The sequence below is a fragment of the Phacochoerus africanus genome, chromosome 1 (assembly GCF_016906955.1).
Source record: "Phacochoerus africanus isolate WHEZ1 chromosome 1, ROS_Pafr_v1, whole genome shotgun sequence".
NCBI classification, from domain to species: domain Eukaryota; kingdom Metazoa; phylum Chordata; class Mammalia; order Artiodactyla; family Suidae; genus Phacochoerus; species Phacochoerus africanus.
In genome coordinates, this window is record NC_062544.1 from 32,673,461 (window position 1) to 32,699,104 (window position 25,644).

The 25,644-nt window shown below is 41.8% G+C and overlaps 1 protein-coding gene across 2 annotated transcripts in view; it reads right to left on the reverse strand.

The window, feature by feature from the left end:
* The window catches only part of SLC30A5 (solute carrier family 30 member 5), a 37,862-nt gene extending 13,683 nt beyond the window's left edge, over nucleotides 1-24,179 (reverse strand). The window contains exons 1-8 of one of the 2 annotated variants that reach the window (XM_047796876.1): nucleotides 23,867-24,179; nucleotides 15,586-15,708; nucleotides 13,852-13,918; nucleotides 12,211-12,296; nucleotides 7,117-7,204; nucleotides 3,559-3,646; nucleotides 2,272-2,348; nucleotides 829-999 (exon numbers count right to left, since the gene is read on the reverse strand). In XM_047796876.1, coding sequence (XP_047652832.1) covers nucleotides 829-999; nucleotides 2,272-2,348; nucleotides 3,559-3,646; nucleotides 7,117-7,204; nucleotides 12,211-12,296; nucleotides 13,852-13,918; nucleotides 15,586-15,708; nucleotides 23,867-23,955 — 789 coding nt within the window. In that variant the 5' untranslated portion in view covers nucleotides 23,956-24,179. The remainder of the gene's footprint in view (nucleotides 1-828; nucleotides 1,000-2,271; nucleotides 2,349-3,558; nucleotides 3,647-7,116; nucleotides 7,205-12,210; nucleotides 12,297-13,851; nucleotides 13,919-15,585; nucleotides 15,709-23,866) is intronic. The other variant, XM_047796935.1, reaches the window with a different exon arrangement.
* Nucleotides 24,180-25,644: the final 1,465 nt, after the last annotated feature.

The following is a 25,644-nucleotide window of genomic DNA, read 5'->3' on the forward strand; positions in this document are numbered from 1 at the left end:
TAGTTAATCCCTTTATGTATAGACAAATATTCTCATAATTCAATACAATTTGTAAAATGCCAAAATATAAGAGCTTTAAGATATTGGCACATATTCCCAGTATTCCCCAGAGTATATAAAAAAAGATTATTGCTTAATAATTTTATAAATACTCAGTGATGCACAATCCATGGGTTTGTGGGCAGGTATTAAATTATTACGAATGTTACCATCAGTATTTAACTGAATCCTTTGGGCCATAGGAGTGGGGGGAACATATAAATGTAATAGTGCTTGATTTGTACTTTCTTTTTTTTTTGGCTTTTTAGAGTTGCACCTGAGGCATATGGAGGTTCCCAGGCTGGGGATCGAATTAGAGCTACAGCTGCAGGCCTATGCCACAGCCACAGCAACGCCAGATCCGAGCTGTGTCTGCCAGACCTTTAATCCACTGAGCAAGGCCAGGGATCGAACCTACAACCTCATGGTTCCTACTCAGATTGTTTCCGCTGTGCCATGTCAAGAACTCCTGTGCTTTCTATAAACAATAAAGTTGGAGTTCCCTGGTGGCCTAGCAGTGAAGGATCTGGTGTTGTCACTGCTATGGCTTGGTTGCTGCTGTGGCTTGGGCCCAATCTTTGGCCTGGGAACTTCTGCATATTGCAGGGCATGGCCAAAAAAAAGGTCATTTATAAACAATAAAATTAACCCTAAAATTTTTTCAAAAACTATAAAGAAAATGCAAAGATAATTTAAGCCACTTGCAACATCAAATTGAAATAAAAAAGAATAAAATCTAAAAGTAGTAACAACTCATTTTACTTATTATCAATAAATTCCTGCTCTTACCTCAGTTGTCACAGAAAGAACAATAACCCATGGGCATAAGAGAAGCACAGAAACAAGATGGGATAAAGCTTGAAGACGTTTGGTTCCACCAACATCTAGAGAGAGTTTTCTGGAAGCTGTATGAAAACCAACTTTACAACACAAAGCCAGCACTAGCAACAATACTCCACCCTATGAGTAGAAGTAGATAAGTCTCATTAGAAACAAATGGTTCAATACTCAAGCCTTAAATACAAAATATTTAGAGAAATGGAGTTAGTATGTTTTTTCCATAACCCAAATTACTGAATTACTTGACTGCCAGTATTGTAAATTACCAATACTTTAATTTTTTTTGCTTTTTAGGGCCATACCCACGACATATGGAGGTTCCCAGGCTAGGGGTCGAATCAGAGCTATAGCTGCCAGCCTACACCACAGCCATAGCAATGCAGGATCTGGGTTGCGTCTGAGACCTACACCACAGCTCACTGCAAGGCTGGATCTTTAAATCACTGAGTGAGGTCCTGGGACCGAACCCGCAACCTCATGGTTCCTTTTCGGATTCGTTTCCACTGTGCCACTATGGGAACTCCACTGATTATTTATTTGTTTATTTTGTCTCTTCTAGGGCCACACCCTCGGCATATGAAGGTTCCTAGGTTAGGGGTCCAATCGGAGCTGTGGCCACTGGCCTACTCCAGAGCCACAGCAACTGGGGATCCAAGCCGCGTCTGCAACCTACACCACAGCTCACGGCAATGCCGGATCCTTAATGCACTGAGCAAGGCCAGGGATTGAACGTGCAACCTCATGGTTCCTAGTCAGATTCGTTAACCACTGCACCATGACGGGAACTCCTGATACTTTATTTTAAATTCACTTTTCTTTTCCTTCTTAGTGCTGGGCCTGTGGCACATGGATGTTCCCAGGCTAGGAGTTGAATCAGAGCTGCAGCTGCCGGCCTATACCACAGCCACAGGGCATATAAACTGAAGGATCCATAGCTTGCAGCAATGTTGGATCCTTGACCCACTGAGTGAGGAGGCCAGGGATTGAACCCACATTCTCATGGATACGATGCTGGATTCTTAACCACAAAGGGAACTCCTAAATGCATTTTTTTTTTTTTGGTCTTTTTTGCCTTTTCTAGGGCTGCTTTTGCAGCATATGGAGGTTCCTAGGCTAGGGGTTGAATTGGAGCTGCAGCCACCGGTCTACGCCAGAGCCATAGCAACACGGGATCCGAGCCGCGTCTGCAACCTACAGCACAGCTCACCGCAACGCTGGATCCTTAACGCACTGAGCAAGGCCAGGGATCGAACCCGCAACCTCATCGTTCCTAGTCGGATTCGTTAACCACTAAGCCATGACAGGAACTCCCTTAAATGCACTTTTAAAGTTATAGGTGCTATAACTATTCAGCATCTCTTGAGCACGTTAGAAACAATGAAAAGAACATACCTTGTGATCCGCCACACCTAAGAAGGCAATGGCTGTGTAAAGCATGTGCGTTAGAGCACTGTCATGATGTCCTTCAGCTAAGTGAGTTGGAGTAAAGGGAAAACATCTCAAGCATTAACTCTTTAAATCCTGAAGTCCTCCTTAAGTTTTAGCTACATTACTCTGGGTTGATTATACACTAGTCTGAGGGCCCCAAACTCTCAACACTGTTTCCCTTAAAATCAAAAGAAAATAATAAAAATTTTAACTTTGGGACATGATTTATAGATTAAAATGGCCTATACTTCTTTTGTTGTCTCCAAAACAATTATAATAATGCTTAAAACATGGTAGTTAAACTTTAGCACTTAACCTCCAAATGATACACATGCATACATATTCTAAGTAGGACAAAGGGATATGAGCAAGGAACTTGCTTAGAGCATTCTTATCCAATGGAATTAAGGTTGATCTTTTGGAACAGTATGTAAAATCAGTCCTAAATTTGCTTCTAAGTCATTGATCACACAAGCCCCAGTAAAGCAAGCAGCAAGCAAAAGAGGGTAAGGTGGGCAACGGTTGTCTAACAATCAACTTGGAGCTTTGCAAGGTCATGTCACCCTCATTGCAACAAAGCAGACTGATATTAATTAGCTAATAGGTTTGAGGGCAGTATCAGTAACCCCAAGAATCAAAACTGGTGTTCTGAATCCTACTTAATGGAGCAGGCAAAGGTATGTGGATAGGAGAGAACAAAGCACGACTGCAGAGAAAAATGAGTAGACATAATTGATTGGAAAGTTGGGTTTATTATATAAGAGAAGAGTGGGGGCTTAGTTGAAAATAATAATTTAGAGCAAGAGAGTGAATACCAGATTAAGGAACTTGAACTTCTTTGAGGCAGGAAGATGCTAAAGGTTTTTCATTTAATCTCAAAAAAGTTTATATTTAATAATTGCCACTGACTTCTAAAGAAAAATCTAAACTGTTAAATTACAAGGGAGCAGATTGATTTTGTGGAGTGGTAAATAATTTTTTTTTCTTTTTTAGCACCAAGACATTCTAAAATATTCTCTTAGTGTCCCTAATTTCTGAAAAACTTAGGGTGCTGTAAAAGATACTAAGATGCTATAAAATATTTTAGAATGAATTTATTCATTATTTGAATACTGATTTAGAATACCTACATTAATCTACACAAGTTTCATTCATGATTGATCAGTTTCTGTCACTTGCTCAATCTCCCATCCTTCAAGTCTTCTATTCTTCTGCAAGACTAAAAAACTCTAATCTTTTGTAAAAGGATACGGTGTTCGGCCATTTTAGCCATGAGATCATCATTGTCGAAAAGCAATAGGCAGATCACAGCAATAATGAAAAAAGCAGCCCCCCTTGTCTGAAAATGAAGAGCATAACGGCTTTTTTAAGAGCTGATTTTTAAGACCATGACTATACAAATGCTAAAGAAAAAAACTGCCAAATAATGAAAAAAATAACATCTGACATTAAAGTCCTTATATCACACAATATAAATTTACGGTATTAACAGTATGATATAAAAGAGCTCCAACAAACTCTACAAGATATTTTAAGGGCACCTAAGACAAATAATAATGACAACTTCAACTGTCGTCTTGCTAATATGAATAGGCCCATGCACAAACTGTTAAATGCTCACAGAGCTAATCCTTTTTTTTTTTTTTTTTTTTGCTTTTTAGGGCCACATCTGTGGCATATGGAGGTTCCCAGCCTAGGGGCCAAATCGGAGCTGCAGCTGCTGGCCTACACCATAGCAATGCCAGATCTGAGCTGTGTCTCTGACCTACACCACAGCTCATGGCAATGCCAGATCCTTAACCCACTGAGCAAGGACAGGAATCGAACCCGAGTCCTCATGGACTACTTGGTTCGTCACTGTTAAGCCACAACAGGAACTCCAGAGCTAATCTTCCTAAATGTTACTTTCCTTCTGTTTGAAAAGGTCCAGTAGCTAAGGAATAATTAGCAGTGACTTATTTTAGTCTACAATATGTAAGTGATAGAGAAGTCAGTGATTTATGATAATGTCAGTATTCTCGTTAACACTCTTCTAGGGTAAAAGAACTGATAGGGTGTGTTAAGAAAATAAGCAAAATCTTCTCTAATATTTAGTAAAGGCAAAAGGCACTTAAAAGCTGATACACTGTTTTTTTTTTTTTGTCTTTCTAGGGCCACACCCGTGGAATATGGAGGTTCCCAGGCTAGGGGTCAAATCGGAGCTGTAGCTGCTGGCCTACACCAGAGTCACAGCAATTCGGGATCTGAGCTGAGTCTGCTACCTACACCACAGATCACAGCAATGCTGGATCCTTAATACACCGATCGAGGCCAGGGACTGAACCCATGTCCTCACGGATGCTAGTCCAGTTCGTTAACCGCTAAGTCATGACAGGAACTCCCCAAAAGCTGATACATTTCTTAAGTTCTCATTCCAGAGAAAGGATTTTGACAAAAGAAAATGATAGTATCCACGACATGGTATTAAGGTTTATGCAAATACATAAGATTTTTCAGTACAGAAGCTATCTGAAGAGCATTATTATATATCTACTATTTACAAATTTACAGGTGTAATACTAGATACTTCCATAAAATAAAAGTTTTAAATGAAAAGTGAGGATCCTATTTCATTCATTACATGATTACCACTACACATGATACATTCTCTATTAGTGTGGTGGGTATTTTGACAAATGTCAGTATGCATAAACCATATAATTTAAAATTTCATAATTTTTCTTCAACTAGGACATGGTAACCTTAACTGATATCCAAATATGGAGAACATAATTTAATCTTTTGTTAGCAAAGAGGACAACTGAGAATTCTGTAGTGCTTCCGAGTTAAAACTAAAAAAAACACATCACACTCCTGGTTAGATGCCTGGGTTCGTTCCTGACACTATGAAAGGATACATGAGATCTATACTCTAATTTCTGATTAGTGACGTAAAACTTTAATGTTTTAAAGTCTTTTTTTTTTTGGTCTTTTGTCTTTTTTTGTTGTTGTTGTTGTTGTTGCTATTTCTCGGGCCGCTCCCGAGGCATATGGAGGTTCCCAGGCTAGGGGTTGAATCGGGGCTGTTGCCACCGGCCTACGCCAGAGCCACAGCAACGCGGGATCCGAGCTGCGTCTGCAACCTACACCACAGCTCACGGCAACGCCGGATCGTTAACCCACTGAGCAAGGGCAGGGACCGAACCCGCAACCTCATGGTTCCTAGTCGGATTCGTTAACCACTGCGCCACGACGGGAACTCCTGTTTTTCTTTTGTGAGTTGTCTTTCGGTATCCTTTGTTCATTTCTGTTGAGGATCTTAAGCGTTTCTCTTATCTATTTCAGTGATATTTAAAAAAAATGTGAAACTTACTTGTGGCAATTTGTTATTGTTGTTAGTTTGGTATTTACACAATGATTTCTGTTATATAGAAGCTTGTAATAATTATGAGGTCAAATGCACTGGGTTTTCTCCTTGTGATTTTTTTCCCACTGTTTTTATGCTGAGAAAGTTCTCTGCCCGTAGATCAATTAACCATCTATCTTTTACTCTATTTTCACAATTTTTTTTGGGGGGGGGGTGCTGCACTGGTGGCATAAAGAAGTTCCCAGGCCAGGGATCAAACCCATGTCACAGCACTGACCCCAGCCAGAGCAGTGATAATGCTGGATCCTTAATCCACTGAATCATCAGGGAACTCCAAATACTTTCTTTTTCTTTTGAGGGCTGCACCTGTGGCATATGGAAGTTCCAAGGCTAGGGTTGAATTGGAGCCACATCTGAGACCTACACCATAGCTTGTGGCAATGCCAGATCCTTAACCCACTGAGTGAGGCCAGGGATCCAACCTGAATCTTCACAGACACTACGTCAGGTTATTAACCCACTAAGCCACAATGGGAACTCCCAAATACTTTTTTTTTTAACCCACAAGGAAAATCTTCAATCCACTTGGCATTTATTTTGGAGCACTCGCTGAGTAAGGGGAAAAGATTAAATAATGGCATATATGTTAATACCCATGATCCAATTTGAAATCTACAGGTTGGATAGACTCACTCTTGCTCTACTTGGCATGTCACTGGTTCACTTTATTCATCTGCCTCCATTCCTCAGCCTGAAAGCCCCTTTCAAAACAGAGACAACTCTGTCTTATGTGCCTTTACTTCTCCTTACCTCTGTAACTAGGACAATGCCCCAGGCACAGGAAGCATTTAATCTGGTAAATAAAAGTAATATAGCTGCAAGAATTTATAATTGTAGACTGGTGATGCCGTTACTAAAAATAAATTAAATTATACAAGATGAGTAGGGTTGCCTAGTTGGCAAAATGTTCATCGGACTTCATATATAACAAATTCTTGGGTACATATTCTTCAAAAATGACATACAGGAGTGAAGAATGAGGTAGGGGAGGGGATCGGGTACAACATAAAAGAGATGTCTGTGGTGAGCAGTCAGTCCTATATCGTGACTGTGGTGATGGCTACACAAATCTACACACACACGTATGTAAAGCTGGTAAAATCTGAATAAGGTCTGTAGATCGTACTAACATCAGTTTCCTGGTTGACAGTCTACTGGAGCTGGGTAAGAAGTGACTACTGAACCCGAGTGAAGGACCTCTCTGTACCAAACCTGCAGCTTCCTAGGAGTATACAATCATTCCAAAATAAAAGGTAAAAAACAGAATGTTTGTGAGAAAAGTTCATAATTAGCAGAAAAAGCCCCTCCATTTTGAAATGGTAAAGGATACTATTTTATTGCCTTGTACAAAATTTTACATGTATACTTTCAATTTTCAAGTAACTAATAATGGAAAATTCTACCTTTGCTGGTCCTCCTCCAGAACTAGTGAATAAAACACTGAGCAGTGAAATGACAACAATATCACTGTGTTCGAATAGCAGCAAAGTCCTACAAAAATAAAATGTTATCATTCATGAAACATATCTGATCTTTATCAGGAAGCATAAATTCAACTAGAGCAAGAGAAAAGAATAAATCTTTCCCCTTGATTTCATAAAATATTATGGGAAAAATAACAAATAGGTACAACTGCTTTGGAAAACATTCTAGCATCATCTACCCTAGCAAAGGTGAAGCTACAAAATATCCAGTAATACTACTTGTAGGATTATATCATACAGATTTCTTAAATATATGTAGTAGGAAACACTTATAAGATACCGGCATTGTTTGCAAGAGTCCCAAACTGGAAACAACCTAAATGCCCACTGAACAGAGAATAGGTAATAAATTTAGAGTATATCCATTCAAAGGACTATCACACACTGGTAAATATGAATGAAATTCTACAAATAAACTAAGAAATATAGAACTGTATACCTTAAAAGTACGATAGACTGAATATTCGTATCACCCCCCAATTCATACGTTAAACCCAATCCCCAGTGTGATGCTATCAGGAGGAAAAGAACAATTTTGCAAGGTGCTTAGATTACGAGGGTGAAACCCTCATGAATGGGATTAGTGCCTTTATAAAAGAGCACAGAGAGCTTCTTCACCCCGTCTGCCAGAGGAGGTTACAGTGAAGAGACAAGACGGCTCTCTCTGAACCAGGACGCGATCTCTTACTAGACACTGAATCTGTTTCACTTTGATCCTGGCCTTCCTAGCCTCCAGAACCATGAGAAACAAATCTGTATTTTTTTCTTTCTTTTTTGGCTGCCCCTGGCCTATGGAAGTTCCCGGGCCAGGGATCAAATCCAAGCTGCAGCTGGGGCAATGATGGATCCTTAACTCACTGTGCTGGGCAGCAGATCAAACCTGTGCCCTGCAGTGGCACAGGGGCCACTGGAGAGGCCACTGGAGAGACAATGCCCATTGGTTGCACCACAGTGGGAACTCCCAAATTGTATTATTATCTTTGTCTTTTTAGGGCCTCACCTGAGGCACATGGAGGTTCCCAGGCTAGGGGTTGAATCAGAGCCATAGCCACCAGCCTATGCCACAGCCACAGCAACGCCAGATCTCAGCCATATCCGAGACCTATGCCTGGCTTGAGGCAACGCCAGATCCTTTAACCACTGAGCAAGGGTGGGAATCAAACTTTCATCCTCATGGATACCAGTTGGGTTCTTAACCCTTTGAGCCACAATGGGAATTGTATTTTTTAAAAGTCATCCAGTCCATGGTATTTTGTTGTAGAAGCCAAAATGGACTAAGACAAGAAGAACAGATCTGTGGAATAAGAATATTTCAAAAAAACTAAAATAAAAGTGAATGAAGTCTCTTTATACATACTAGACGTACCAAAATGGGCAACCCTCAAACATAACACTGACTGCAAAAAGTATGCTATGAAAAAATACACGCAATGTCATTCTATTCATGTGAAATAAACAACTGGAAAGGTTAAATATTAAAAAGGAAATATGTGGGAAAAGAACCTGAAAAAGAAGAGATATATGTATATGCAGAACTGAATCACTTTGCTGTTCACCTGAAACTAACACAACATTGTAAATAAACTATATTCCAATAAAAATTAAAAATTAAAAGAAAAAGTACATACGGGGTAAAACTACAGAAAATCAAGAGAATGAAAATCAAAACTTAAGGAATTCTCTTCGTGGCTCAGTGGTTAATGAACCCAACTATCATCCATGAGGATGTGGGTTCGATCCTTGGCCTTGCTCAGTGGGTTAAGGAGCTGGAGTTGCCGTGAGCTGTGGTGTAGGTCTCAGACACAGCCTGGATCCTGCGTTGCTGTGGCTCTGGCGTAGGCTGGTAGCTACAGCTCCGATGAGACCCCTAGCCTGGGAACCTCCGTATGCTGTGGGTGCAGCCCTAGAAAAACAAAAAAAAAAAGAAAAAAAAAATCAAAACTTAAGATGCTGGTTACATCCAATGGTGCAATGGTGGGGGGAGGAGGGGTACAACCGGAGGGGGATATACAGGTTTCTAAAGGCATTCGTAAGGTTTTATTTTGGGGACTGTTAACAAATGAATGTTAATTTTATTGTTATTTAAACATATTTATTTACATTTATTCTTTTGTATGTATGAAATATTAAAACATTTTAAAAACATTATCACCGGCCAAAGGGAGCTTATTGGGTTTTCATGGTGACAGATTTTTAGCTGCCTGTTGGAAAAATTTTCATTTTTCCCTACTCAAAAATCTGTAATGATAACACAGCAGTGATACCTTCAGTTCTATTAATATTTGGGAGATTACAATTTTAAAAAATCAGCCTAAAATAAGACAGGCTATGAAACACCAAAGGAATCTTTCAATCAAGAAACTTAAATGTTTTTAGGAGTTCCCTTTGTGGCTCAGCGGAAATGAATCCAGCTGGTAACCATGAGGTTGCAGGTTTAATCCCTGGCCTTGCTCAGTGGGTTAAGGATTTAGCGTGGCCATGAGCTGTGGTGTAGGTTGCAGATGCAGCTCGGATCTTGCGTTGCTATGGCTGTGGTGTAGGTCAGCAGCTACAGCTGCAAATCAACTCCTAGCCTGGGAACCTCCATAAGCCATGGGTGCGGCATTGGAAGGGCGGAAGTAGATGACTAAATAAGGAGCTAAGGAAGAATTTAACAACTTCCCCCTTCCTTTCCTAACACACAGGGACAGTGACTTAGCAGCAAAGAGACCAAAACATCACTTCATGAATAAGAAATTTAAAATATTAGAGATGGAGTTGCTGTCATGGCTCAGCAGTAACGAACCTGACTAGTATCCATGAGGATGTGGGTTCGATCCATGAGGATTTAGGTTCGATCCCTGGCCCCACTCAGTGGGTTAAGAATCTGATACTGCCATGAGCTGTGGCGTAGGTCACAGATGCAGCTCGGATCCCATATTGCTGTGGCTGTGGCGTAGGCAGGCAGCTGCAGCTCCAACTGGACCCCTAGCCTGGGAACTTCCATGTACTGCAGGTGCAGCCCTAAAAAAAAAAAAATATATATATATATTTTTTGTCTTTTTGTCTTTTTTGTTGTTGTTGTTGTTGCTATTTCTTGGGCCGCGCCCGCGGCATATGGAGGTTCCCAGGCTAGGGGTTGAATTGGAGCTGTAGCCACCGGCCTATGCCAGAGCCACAGCAACGCGGGATCCGAGCCGCGTCTGCAACCTACACCACAGCTCACGGCAACGCCGGATCGTTAATCCACTGAGCAAGGGCAGGGACCGAACCCGCAACCTCATGGTTCCTGGTCGGATTCGTTAACCACTGCGCCACGACGGGAACTCCTAAATAAAAATATTAGAGGTGATAAGCAATAATGTCACTCAATCACATTCAACTATAAACTAAAAAAGCTTTCTCCAAGTTGAGAAATTTCAGCCAGTTTTCCCACCACTCCAGGATGCTGCTGCTGTCACGGACAGGGATATGACATTGGAATTATACATACTCTGCATTTGACAAAGTACAGGGTAAACCACGCCAAAGGGACCCAAACCCAGAGCTAGTCTATTGGCTGAGAGAAGGGAAAGGACTTTTCACAAAGCATTTCCCACCAAACACCTTCTACTCTGTCCACTCCATTATCCTGAGTGAGATTCTTTAAGAGCCTCCTTCATCTTGCTCCCTACTTCTTGTCCCCATCTTCCCCCTCATCAATGACAAGGTATTTTTTCTTATAATTCTGAGAGAAATGTTAAAAGAATACTTATGCAGAGTTGCACGTGTTATAATTCCTATTAAATTGAATGGCCCTAAAGCATTTTCCGGAGTTCCCCTTGTGGCTCAGTGGTGACGACTCCGACTAGTATCTATGAGGATCCGGGTTTCACCTCTGATCCCATTCAGTGGGTTCAAGGATCCGGCGTTGCTGTGAACTGTGGCGTAGGTAGCAGATGCGGTCTGGATCCTATGTTGCTATCATTGTGGTGTAGGCAGGCAGCTGCAGCTCCAATTCGACCACTAGCCTGGGAACTTCCAGATGCCACAAGTGCGGTCCTTAAAAAACCATTTTTTTCCTTGAACCGACCCAGTAACAAAAAGATATATACAGGCTGAGGGACATATGAAATGAGAGTTAACTTATCTTTTTTCAATTAAAAAAAATTGTTTTTTGGCCATGCCCATGGCATGCAGAAGTTCCTGGGCTAGGGACTGAATCTGTACCACAGCTGCAGCCTGAGCCACAGCAGTGACAATGCTGGATCCTTAACTTGCTGCACCAATGGGGAACTCCTGAGTTAATTTATCTTTTTTCTGAAGACTGCCACATTTGTTTATAATGATATCTTTCAAGCACTTTCTCTGGGTTTTAGAGGACTTTCAGAGTGTGGGGGGAAAAATGCTTTTTTAAAGATTTCACTCTCCTCTTTATTGGCCGATTTTCTTTTTTTCTTTTTTGGCTGCCCAGTGGCACATGGAGTTACTGGTTCAGGGATCAGATCCCAGCTGCAGTTGTAACCTATGCTGCAGCTGTGGCAATGAAGAATTCTTAACCAAATGTGACGGGCTGGGGATTGAACCCGAATCCTGGTGCTGTAGAGATGCCATTGATACTGTTGTGCCACAGAGGGAACTCCTTTATTGGCTGATTTTATACACCATTTCAGACATTTCATTTCTAAAATCAGCTGCTAAAAGGGATCATCAATGAATAATAAAAAGGCCATTTATGTTAAACAATTTTCTGAATCTGTTTGGACTCTAACTAGTAAAATTTCCATGACAAATCATGAACAGTACATTAATGGTATTCACCAAAGGACTAATCCACAAACTAAACAGGTTCTCTGTGTGTGTGTGTGTGTGTGTGTGTGTGTGTGTGTATATACACATACATATACACCTGTTGAGTTGTACCCAACACTACAGAAGTGAAAGAAGCATTTGCACATAATTGACACAAATATTTGACATAAAACATTACGGCACAAACTAATAATCAAAATAAAGAAATACAAAGAAACAATCAAAATATGCATTTTTATTTACCTTAGTGGTCCACAAAGAGTAAGGCCAAAAAACCACAAGAGTGAAATGATACATCCAGCAACTGCATGTTTAAATATTTTGATCCACTAAAAAAAAAACAAAAAATTAAAAATTTTAATCATGTTCTGTTAAATATCTAAAATCTTAAATAAAACATATACGGAGAGATAACAGTAACACAAATATTTTAAAGGGTAAATAAGTACATATTTTGAAATTAAATACAATGTGTTAAGATTCTTTGACTAAATCTAGATTTGCAAGACAAGTATTCTGTTTTCTAATTTCTCTATTCTTTTTTTTTTTTTGTCTTTTGCCTTTTCTAGGGCCGCTCGGGCAGCATATGGAAGGTCCCAGGCTTGGGGTCAAATCAGAGCTGTTGCCACCAGCCTACACCAGAGCCACAGCAACACAGGATCTGAGCCGTGTCTGCGACCTACACCACAGCTCACAGCAACACCGGATCCTTAACCCACCGAGTGAGGCCAGGGATCGAACCCGCATTCCTAGTCGGATTCGTTAACCACTGAGCCATGATGGGAACTCCGTTCTATTTTTTTTTTAGAGCTGCACCTGCAGCATATGAAAGTTCCTGGGCTAGGGGTCGATTTGCAGCTGTAGCCACTGGCCTACACCACAGCCACAGGAACAACAGATCTGAACCACATCTGTGACTTATGCCACAGCTTATGCCAGATCCTTAACCCACTGATCGAGGCCAGGGACTGAACCTGCATCCTAATGGATACTAGCTGGGGTTCTTAACCTGCTGAGCCATGACGGGAATTCCTTTCTATAGAGTATAATTTATCTCTCTCTCTCTCTTTTTTTTTGGTCTTTTTAGGGCCAAACCTGCAGCATATGGAGGTTCCCAGGCTAGGAATTAAATCAGAGCTGTAGCCGCCGGCCTACACCAAGCCACTCTCTGTTTTTTACACTAGTTGCAGGGAACATTTAATATTGTGGTTTTTAAATTCTTCTTCAGCAGAATATTCAGTTCTTCAATTATTTGAAAAGAGAAGGGGAAACAAAGTTAAGATGTGCTCAAAATATTAATTTGATTCTAAAAAATGTTCTCGGTCTCTAAAATGGAGGTACTCAAATCTGTCATTCTAACAAACAATCATGGCACAAGTTTCTAAGTTGTGGATAAGCATGCATTGTAGTAGGGTCTAACTACTATCCAAAGAGATGATAAGGATAGATGATAATGCAGAATGCAGAACTTCTTTTTTTTTTTTTTTTTTTGGCCATGCCTGTAGCATGTAGAAGTTCCTGGGCCAGGGACTGAACCTGAGCTCTGGAAATGTTTTGCTGTGCACTTAAAATCATTCAGCAAGTAACCCTGATCCAGGAAAGAGCACTGGGAGTTTCCACTGTCCTGAAAATGGGACTGGCGTCATCTCTCTCTGCAGCAGCAGGAGGCAGGGATGATCCCCAGCCTGGCACAGTGGATTAAAGGGTCAGATGTTGCTGCAGCTGTGGTATAGGCTGCAGGCACAGCTTGGATCTAATTCCTGGCCTGGGAATATCATATGCCATGGGCCTGCCAAAAAGGAAAAAAAGAAAGAGAAACAGCACTGTCTCCTGGTCCACTGAATGAGAAGCTGCTAGGACCAAAGCCTTCTGCAAAAGACTCACCTGATGTTTGGTAATACTTTTCCCAGAAGAAAAAGGCTTTTGAAACAAAACCATAAAAATCGCAGTCCTGTGAATATTAAAACATTTATATATATTGATTAATCTTATACACAAAGGTGTGGTTTTAAGTAAAAACACTTAAATATACTAGAACTTGACAAGTATATTAGCCTCTAAAGAAATTATACTAGAGAATAATACTTATTTTTATTTATTTTTTGTCCACACCTGTGACATGTGGAAGTTACTGGGCCAGGGATTGAACCCACACGAGAGAAACGACCTGAGCCACTGCAGAGACAATGCCGGATCCTTAACCTGCTAAACCACATGGTAACTCCTAATACTTACTTATTAATTTTTTTTTTCTTTGCTTTTTAGGGCTATACTCGTTGCATATTGAGTTCCCAGGCTAGGGGTCAAATTGGAAATACAGCTGTCAGCCTATGCCACAGCCACAGGAACATGAGATCTGAACAGTATCTGCGACCTACACCATAGCTCACGGCATTGGTAGATCCTTAACCCACTGAGCAAGGCCAGGGATAGAACTCGCAACCTCATGGTTCTTGGATTGTTTCCACTGTGCCATGATAGGAACTCCCAAATACTTATTTAATAAGGCTTTTACTGCAACATTTTAGGAACTCTTCTTTCTTTTGTAACCACATTCAGAACCAGTTTACAAGTCACAAAAGAAGTCTCAAAAATTTTTTTTATACTTTGAAATACCAAAGAAAGTAATTTCTATTTTCCCCCAAGTTTAGTAACAACAAATCTTGAAACAGAAAGGAAGAAAGTAACATCCCTACCTTTCACATCCCAAAATACGTATATAAAAATACATACAACTAGTGTTTAGAATTTCCTTCTCAAGAGTCACTTTTCATAATTACTAAAATTATACTCCCAGCAGTCTAACAGATTCCTATTAATAGAGAAGGTGTTCAGGTGTTCATTATCAATCTCGAGGTCCAGAGAATCTTTTTTTTTTTTTTTACTTTCATTCCACCAACAGTCAGCAAGCGTTAACTGAATGTCTACTGCAGAGAATCTTTATTTAGAGAGAATTTCTCACTATATGCAGAATAATATAAAGTTTATGCTAAGAGGACTCTGTATTGTGAAGGCACATGTGGTAAACATAGCTCAGCATGGCTTAACTTGGAAAATAAGGAACATCTGTGCCAATACAAGGCTTAGGTGACATTCCACGCCTGCTGGTGGGTTGGCCTATCCCAGTGGTATGGTCAGGGAAGACCTAAGGTGCCAGAGATCCTTTTAGGGAGCTGTGAGGTCAAATTATCTTTATAGAAATGTTAAGACATTATTTTCCCTTCTCACTCATATTCTCTTGGGGTGTACAGGGAGCTTTGCAGAGGCTAGTTCACGTGAGATACTGCAAAAATCTGATTGCTGACACAGGTATGAGAATCCATAGCCTCTATTAAGCCAGACATTAAATTTGCAAAAACTTCATTAACATAAACTAAGGTAAAAGCTGATGTTTTGGCAAGCTAATAGGGAAAGGTAATCTTTTTTTTTTTAAAAAAAATCTAGTTTCTTTGCATGTCTAACCTTGGTATTCTATTATTTAAAAAAATTATCAGATATTTGTCAAGAGGAATAAAGTGCACAAAATATTCTATGTAAAATTTCCTAAAGATACTCAGTTAAAAGTAGATTTTTCAAAGAAATTTAAAAACATGAAAAAAGAACAAAATACATACTCACCCAAGTTTTAATATAAAAATGAACTGAACAATGTGAACTACTTTAAGAAGATCATATGATTCAAAAAGTCCCACAGCCTTCAAAAATTTAGTGAAACACAGTAACACAATATATTTCGTTAATCTGAAAAATAAGAACAGAAATGAGTTTGAGTATCATTAAATCACAAGGAACTGTCATCTTTTTTTTCTTATTATACAAGTAATAGGGGTCATTATAAAAACCATAAATACAAACAAAAACGAAACAAAAACTCAGCTTACCATCTATGCAATAACTATTATTAACACTTTTGTATATATACTTCCAGATTATTTTCACTGTATATGAATGCATTATGTAGGGATACAGTCTTTTAAAAAAGGCCAAATTAAAAATAAAAATGTTCTTGGTTGAGTTGCCTCAATTACTTTGCAATACGCTTTTTAAACAATTACTCCAAACAAATAAATAATAAAAACAGAAACCAACATGAAACAAGAAAGAAGACCAGAATACAGGAAGGGAGGGAGGAATGATAAATGCCTTAGGTTTGCCTCTCCTCTGCTTTGCCAAGGGACTGCAGTGAGAGTCATGGTTAAGTCAAGTGACTTGACCTACAGAGTCCTGAAAAGGCTTAGGAATCTGAAGCACCTCAGAAAGGGCATGGAGAGCTGAGAAGAGGAGGAGCATCAGTAAATCTGCCAGGTAGTAAGGACCCCAGATTGCTGCCCAGCATAGCCAGGGAACCCTCCCTCCTCTAGCATGACAGCAGACGTGAAGCTTAGCCTCCGGTGAGGTCTAGACAAGGCAGAGGGGAAAGGAGGGATGAAATGCTGGACTAAAATCATGGAGATTAAAAGGAAGTTCCCCATCTTAACCCCACCCGACCTACCTTCCCTCTAACAGGCTAACTGCTGGATTTCAGTCTCCCAGCAGGAGAATCCTTCTTTGGAGAAGCCCATTAGAAACAAGCCCCACTCGTCTTCTAAGCAGCTTTTTTAGGCCTTAATCAAATACGAATGGCCGAACATGGGTAATCAATTGTTTAAGATAAGCCTATAATATGAGAGACGAAACAAACTAAAACAACTAAGAAAATTAAAAGATGCAGGAGCTCCTATTGGGGCGCAGTAGGTTAAGGACCTGGCATTGTCTCTGGCAGCCCAGGTTCGATACAGAGATGGGCACATTGGGTTAAGGATCTGGCATTGCTGCAGCTCTAGGTTGCAGCTGAGGCTCAGATTCAAACCCTAGCCTGGGAACTTTCATATGCTGGAGGTGTGTGGCCATTAAAAAAAAAAAAAAAAAAAAGGATGAAGTAGATTTTTTGGGAGTGATAAAAATGTCCTATAGCTTGATTGTACTGAAAGTTATATTGGTATATATTTGTGAAAAATGCTAACTGGTACCTTAAAAATCTATGCACTTTACTGTTAAGTAATTTATAGCTCGATGAGAAAAGGAATATTACAAAAATAATAAAATTATGGCTATAAAAACAAAAAATATCAAGTATATTTTGTTTCTGGATTATCTGTAGACTGGCTGAGAACATACAGCACAACATGGAAAATCTACCAAATCTCTAGCCATTGTCTAGGTATGAAAGTAAATGTACGTGTGCTAGAAAAAACAAAACAGAACACTAACATTTAAGAGCTGAAAAACACTCAGAGATTCTCTAGTCCAATTCCTCTCATGTTACAGATTGGGAATCCACAGTTAGCTAGAGTCAAGCCCGTGTCTTAAGCATGCTCTTTTTTTCCTTTCTTTCCTTTTTTTTTCTTTTTTTGTTTTTTTTTGTCTTTTTAGGGTCGCACTCGTGGCATATGGATGTTCCCAGGTGAGGGGTCGAATCAGAGCTGTAGTCACCGGCCTATACCACAGCAACGCTGGATCCTTAACCCACTGAGGGAGGCCAGGGATCGAACCTGAAACCTCATGGTTCCTAGTCGGATTCATTTCTGATGTGCCACGAAGGGAACTCCATTTTTTTTTTTTGTCTTTTTGCCTTTTTCTAGGGCCGCTCCCGCAGCATATGGAGGTTCCCAGGCTAGGGGTCTAATTGGAGCTGTAGCCGCTGGCCTACACCACAACCACAGCATCGTGGGATCCAAGCTGCATCTTCAACCTACACCACAGATCACGGCAACACTGGATCCTTAACCCACTGAGCAAGGCCAGGGATTGAACCCGCAACCTCATGGCTCCTAGTTAACTGAGCCATGACGGGAACTCCAAGTATGCTCTTTTTGTCTTTTTGCCTTTTCTAGGGACACTCCCATGCATATGGAGGTTCCCAGGCTAGGGGTCTAGTTGGAGCCGTAGCCACCCGCCTACACCAGAGCCACAGAAACGTGGGATCCGAGCCATGTCTGCAACCTACACCACAGCTCACAGCAACACCGGATCCTTAACCCACTGAGCAAGGCCAGGGATCGAACCCGCAACCTCATGGTTCCTATTCAGATTCGTTAACCACTGAGCCACGACGGGAACTCCCAAGTATGCTCTTTTAATGTCACACAGAAAACCAAAGTTCATCCAAAAGGCTTTGAGGGCTCCCATCTTCTAAACTGTTCCCAATTATACACTCATCTTTATGACTAAATGAAAAGTAAAATCATCTTTAAATATGAAAGACAAAATGCACATTAAAACCTAAGATTAATTTGGAGTTCTTCTGTGGTGCATCAGTTAAGGATCTGGCGATGTCACTGCAGCTGCTCAGATTGATGCTGTGGTTGGGGTTTGATCCCTGGCATGGGAACTTCTGCATGCCATGGGTGTGGCCAAAAAAGAACCACACCAACCTCCCCAAAACCACCTAAGATTAATTTAGATTTTGTCCCACTCAAGCTAGAGAAAGAAGTGAGATAAATTTAAGTAAATTAACTATATATTAATGCTCATTAAATAGTCTGGTCATAATAGCCATTCATAATTACCCAATAAAAATACTTGAGCTAGAAATCTTTTGTTTATTCAGTTCTTTTTTTAAATCTTTTCTTCCTTCCTTCCTTTCTTTTTGCTTTTTAGGGCCGCACCCACAGCATATGGAGGTTCCCAGGCTAGGGGTTGAATCGGAGTTACAGCTGCTGGCCTATGCTGCAGCCACAGCAACTCAGGATCCAAGTCGAGTCTGCAACCTACACCACAGCTCACACCACCACCAGATACTTAACCATTGGGCGAGGCCAGGGATCGAACCTGTAACCTCATAGATACTGGTTGGATTCTTTTCCGCTGCACCAGGATGGGAACTCCTGTTTATTCAGTTCTTAACACAGAGACTTGCATATTTCAGCAAATGTTTACTAAGTGAAAGAATGCTAACTCTACAATTATACTTGTGGGATGGCGATATATATAGGAGAGTAATATAGTACATAACTGGCAGTCAAAGTTCTGGCAATTTAAACTATCATCAACCCAGTCATGAAATCAGAATGAAAGACAGACATCAAGAGAGAGGGAAGGAAGCTCAAAACCTCAAGTGCTTTACTCCTTAAGCTCTTAACTAGGTGTAAAAAGTAAAGAGGGACAGAAGCAAGGATACAAAGAACAACGCCATCAACAAGACAGGGAGGGAAAAAATGAAGACCAGGAAAAACAGATAGAGGTGTATATATACGTACACCTCTCTATGTATTTGTATTGGTAGTATTTTATTTGGGTAAATTCTTTGTTTTTTGGGGGGTTTGTCTTTTCAGAGCCACACCCATAGCACATGCAGGTTTCCAGGCTAGGGGCTGAAAAAGAGCTGCAGCCCACTGGCCTACACCTTCGCCAGAGCAACACCAGATCCAGCAACAGCCACAACAATGCCAGATCCAAGCCACGTCTGCAACCTACACCACAGCTCATGGCAATGCTGGATTCTTAACCCACTGAGTGAGGCCAGGGCTTGAAAGTGCATCCTCATGGATGCCAGTCAGATTAGTTTCTGCTGAGCCATAATGGGAACCCCACATACTCTTTTTGCTATTTTTGTTTTTGTCTTTTGCCATCCCTAGGACCGCTCCCGTGGCATATGGAGGTTCCCAGGCTAGGGGTCTATTCAGAGCTGTAGCCGTCAGCCTACACCACAGCCACAGCAATGCAGGATCCGAGATGAGTCTGCGAGCTACACCACAGATCATGGCAACGCCGGATCCTTAACCCACTGAGCAAGGGCAGCGATCGAAGCCGAAATCTGTTTCCTAGTCGGATTCGTTAACCACTGCGTCATGACGGGAACTCCAATATATTCTTTGTTTTTAATATTGTTTTCCATCATGGTCTATCCCAGGAGACTGGATATAGTTCCTTGTGTAATCGTTTGTATCTACTAACCCCAAACTCCTAGTCCATTCCACTCCCTCCCTCCCCCTTGGCAATCACAAGTCTGTTATCTACATCTGTGACAAAGGTATATTAAAAAAACACAAGTCTTGTTATAAAATTGTTCCTGGGCTAGGGACTAAATCTGAGCAGTATCTGCAACCCGCGCTGCAGCTGCAGTAACACCAGATCCCCTTTAACTCACTGTGCTCGGCCAGGGATTGAACCTGTGCCTCTGCAGTGTCCTGAGCCACTGCAGTAAGATTCTTTTTTTTTTTTTTTTTGCTATTTCTTGCTATTTGTTAACCACTGTGCCACGACGGGAACTCCTGCAGTAAGATTCTTAACCTGCTGTACTACAGTGGAAACTCTCTAAAAGTTTTAAGTAAAACCATTCCCATTTTCTTATAAGTGACCAACTCGGGACATCATTTCAAACCCTTTTCTTTGCAGCTCCATGTATGGACATATATGTATTTTGGATACATTCATGTATTTATCATTATATACATATTCTGATATTGCTCTATGACTTTTTTTTATTTTATTTTTTGTCTTCATAGAGCTGCACTCGCGGCATATAGAAGTTCCCAGGCTAGGGGCTGAATCAGAGCTACAACTGCCAGCCTATGCCACTGCCACAGCAATGCCAGATCCGAGCCTTGCCTGTGACCTACACCACAGCTCACAGCAACACTGGATCCTTAACCCACTGAGCAAGGCCAGGGTTCAAACCCGTGTCCTCATGGATACTAGCTGGATTTGTTAATCGCTGAGCCATGATGGGAACTCCTGTAACTTTTATGTAATATATATTAAGCATATTTTGTTACCATTATTAATTAGGAAAGTTATTTTAACATTTATCTGTAAGTTGAGCACTTTTTTTTTTGGTCTTTCTAGGGCCACACCCACAGCATATGGAGGTTCCCAGGCTAGGGGTCGAACTGGAGCTGTACCACACTATAGCCACAGTAACTCAGGATCCAAGCCGAGTCTGCGACCTACACTACAGCTCATGGCAACGCCGGATCTTTACCCCATGGAGCGAGGCCAGGGATCGAACCTGCAATCTCATGGTTCCTAGTTGGATTCCTTAACCACTGAGCCACGATGGGAACTCCTGAATACTTTGATTTTTAAAGTCTTGATTAATGAAATCTTCCTGTTGGGCTAAAAACAAAACACTAGCTAAGGTCAAGTAACCATAGACTAATAAGTACATATTCCTAGTTCATGTTGCACAGGGCAGCATACTAAGCGGCAAAGCTGAGAGGGTGGTGAGGAAGGGAGGCTCTTAAATGGGGGCAGTGGCCCCTGAGCCACTCACTCACTGACACTTGTGCAACTTATCAGGATCCAATCTACCTCCCCAACTTATAAATCATAATTTGCCACCAACCAGTCCCATCAAAGGTATCACTGGTCTTTCCTGTGAAGGTTAGAACATTCTTTGGTTTTTTAAACCTGGAATTACTGAAACCTGGAATTTCTGGGCTCAAACCTGCTTCTTGGGCTTTGCCCACTGTAGCAGCTCATAGTTCTCCAGGAAAAAGCAAAATCTGTGTATAATTCAAGTTTGATTCATTCAATCACTATTTAAGTATCTACTGTGCAGACTGTGCTATATGTGGGGTTTGGGGTAATTGACTCTCAGTTCAGTTAATAGGTGTCTCAGTTTGTGAGATAAGGACAACTAATGAGTCTACAGCACTGTTGTAAGGATGAAGTGAGATGCTGTACTGAAAGTATCTAGAACCCAGGAAGGGCTTAATGAATGCTGGCTGTCACCCTCTGCCCCTGCCTGTAAAGAGGACTTATTAAAGCCAACATAGAAACATTTAAAACAATTCATATTTGTGACTTTAGTAAAAAAAAAAATCCACAATTAAAGGGTCTGATAATTAGTTTTTGCTGTAGATTATAAGGAGTTTTTGGATTTTTGTCTACGTATAGGAAAACTCTTGCAACCTGAAATCTATTAAAAATTCAACCAGTCCTGAGCTGAATTTGATTCTGCAATGAACTACAATAGAGGGGCACCTCTGCCAAGCAGAGGAAATAGTGGAAATAAGGTGGCAAAGGAATATTTGCCACACCTATCTAAGCTGTTGAGTAAATAATCTTGAACTACTTATTTATTTATTTATTTAAAAATAGGAGTTCTTGCTGTGACACAGTGGGTTAAGAATCCAATGGCAGCAGCTTGGGTTGCTGGGAGGAGCAGGTTCGATCCCCAGCCTGGCAGAGTGGGTTAAAGGATCAAATACTGCCATTGTGGCTCAGATTCAATCCCTGGCCCAGGAACTTACATATGCCACAGGCGTGGCAATAAAAGAAAAAAAATTCAAGTTTACAGAAAAGGTGTGAGTAGCATACCCTTTACTTAGATTCTCTAATTGTTAACATGTTCTCTTCTTTGCCTTATTATCTCTCTTTAATACACAGTACACAGTCTTTTTTCCCCTGAACTATTTTTTTTTTTTTTTTTTGCTTTTTAAGGTCTCACTGGGCACATGGAAGTTCCCAGGCTAGGGGTCTAATCAGAGCTATAGCCACCGGCCTATACCACAGCCATGGCAACATGGGATCTGAGCCGTGCCTGTGATCTACACCACAGCTCACGGCAATGCCGGATCCTTAACCCACTGAGCGAGGCCAGGAATCGAACCTGCATCCTCATGGATCCTAGTCAGATTCGTTAACCACTAAGCCATGACAGGAACTCCCTCCCCTGAACCTTTCAAAGAGTAAATTACATACATCCTGCTACTTTACCCCTAAATACTTGTGTTTCCTAAGACCATGAGCATACTCATAAAATCAGGGCAGTTATCAACTACAGGAAATTTAACATGGATATATTTTTATCTAATCTATTGTCCAGAGTCCAATTTTGTCAAGTGACCTAGTACTGTCTTTTACAGCATTTTCCCCTCTAGAAATCCACATCAGAATTGCCTATTGCATTTAGCCGTCGCATCTCAGGAAATAATACCTGATATCTTGTTATTTACAAAAACAAGTTGCTCAAAATAGATTAGAATTGAACTTGTACTACAGAAAATGCAGCTAATTTAAGTTTTGTTCCAGCATTTGCTGTGTTCTTCCCTGTTCATAAAAAAAAGTTGCGTTAGTGATTCTATTTCTACAGTTCCAAGAATTTACCAAAACCAGCTTTAAATCTCAAAGGAGTTTTCAAGAACAAGAAAAACTTAACCTCATTAACTATAAAGGCAATGAAAATTGTTGGGCCATGTTTTACGCATCTTTCACTCTACCTCAGAAATTAGGACAGGTCAAGAAGGACACACTGGAAAGTGGTCAGTATACTTACCTCTTGGGGATTAACGGGAGCATTGCTGGGAAGGGGATAAAGGGGGGATTTTTCCTTTTTACTCCAAGAATTTCTGTGCTGCTTGAATTTTTGGACAACGAGCACACATTTCTTAATAACAAAACAAAATAAACGAAGAAAGGAAAACTAGATGACCGGCTGGATTCTTGGTGTGCGGGGTTAACCTGAACATCAAAGTTCATCTGTTTGTACTTTGGTTTCTTCGCCTCAAGAGGTGACGGTGACCCTTCCTCTAACTTACGCAGGCAGACGTCAGAAAGGTTAAGTATCACCAACCCATTATTTCGGGGAGAAACAGCCAAGAGAAATGCTTCTCATAGGTCAGAAAAACCTCTCACGTCAACTGGCTGGCAGTTTTAAGGTTAACGGTCTGCCTAGAAACTCAGATCTCAAGCAGAACCTCCTTGGATCTTAGAGCATTCATTCTGCAGAGAGGGGACGGCGGAGCCAAAGAAAGCTAGAGGCGGCCTGGGAGCCGAAGTAGGGAGGACAGAGGGCTCCGGGGCGCGTGCAGAACCGAGGGAGAGTCCCGGGCTGTCAACGGGACGGGAGGGAGAGGGAGCTCGCCTGCGCGGGGAGACCGCAGCTCGGGAGGCGGGTGCCAGATCAGTCCCTTACCGAGCGCTGGGCACGTCCACCGGCCCGAGGCCGCCGCCGCCGCCGCCGCCTGGGCCGGCTAGCACGTCCCCGCCGTATTTCTCCTCCATCGCGGGGATCAGGAGCCGCCGCCGCTGCCCCTGCCGCGGGGTCTCCTCATGTCTCGCCGCTGCCGCGGAACAGCGGTCGCAAGCGCGTCACTTCCCCATGGCAGCGGCCCTGTCGGGTCCCCGCAGGCCGGGCCGCCGCCGCTGTCCCCGGCTCGCAAGCACACACGCGTCGGGACTAGGCCACGGACAGTTCCGGCGGCGCGGGGCTCTCCGGAGGCTCACCGGAGTGGACGCTGCCAGGCCACGTCACCGGCCCAGCAGCCCTCACTCTCGGGGGAGTGCCAGGTTCTGCGCCTGCGCAGGACACACCACTCGCCATCCCTCCCCCTTCCTTAGGCTCCTCCCACCGCGGGGCTACAGGTCGAATCTTCACCCCCTATCAGCCTCTCATTGACGCGGCCTCAGCGCATACCTGTCCTGCAGCGCCACCAACGGGTCGTCAGGAATATAGCGGATTCTTCTGCCGCGGAGGGCAGGGACGGAGGAAATACACGGCGTGTGACGAATTAGAGTTTCTTTTAAATTCTGGCTCCTAAATTGTGCTGCTTAATCCTGGCAGGCCAGTAAACCTAGGTAGGTAGGACCAGCCCTTATTATGGTTATTTTTATGTTACTAAAAAGTTAAGAAAATGGGCTCCAGTGTCTGTCTTGATTTGATTCACAAATCTGCCACTTACTAATTGTGTCACTTGTCCTTTCTGACTTGTTTTCTGATCTGGAAAGTAAGAACAGTAATATCTGTATCCTCGGGTTCTTGGGAGGATTGTGTGTGTTCCAATGTGAAAAGTGGAGTTCCTGTCAGTAGCTCAGCGAAAAGGAATCTGACTAGCATTCGTGAGGACACAGGTTCGATCCCTGGCCTCACTGGGTTAAGGATCCAGTATTTCAGTGAGCTGTGGTGTGGGTTGCAGACACGGCTGGAATTCAGCTTTGCTGTGGCTGTAGTGCAGGCTAGTGGCTACAGCTCCGATTCCACCCCTTTGGGAAACTTCATATGCCATGGGTGTGGTCCTAAAAAGACACACACACACACACACACACACACACACAAAAGAGAAGTGAAGTGTGAATAACAGTGAATGGTATATACTAATCAATACATGTTAATTATTCATAGGGAAATTTGAGGACTGGGATTTGGAGATGAAAATGGGGTTTTGAGCAGTGTAAATTATGATTAGCTTATGCTACACTTAATTTGAATATACTGAAAGTGTTAATAACATATGAGAGAACGAGAAGTCATAGTCTCTGCCTGCTGGGACTTTGTAATCTATTGCGGAAAATATTTAGCAATTCGAGAGCAAGACCTTAGCAACATTACACATTAAATTCTCAGATGCTAAGGTTTTCCAAATAACCAGATAGGGATTTAGCCGGAAAAGACTCACTGATAGGACCTGACCTCGAACTTGGATAAGGTTTTGGATATGGGAGAAAAACATTGGTGGGAAGATGTGTCATATGTGTAGAATGCAGAGGAAGGCATGAAATTTAAAAGCTAAGATGCATTTGTGCTTTTTTTTTAGGGCTGCACTTGTGGCATATGGAGGTTCCCAGGCTAGGGGTCTAACTGGAGCTACAGCCGCTGGCCTACACCACAGCAACTCGGGATCCGAGCCACATCTTCAACCTACACCACAGCTCACGGCAACTCCAGCTCCTTAACCCACTGAGCGAGGCCAGGGA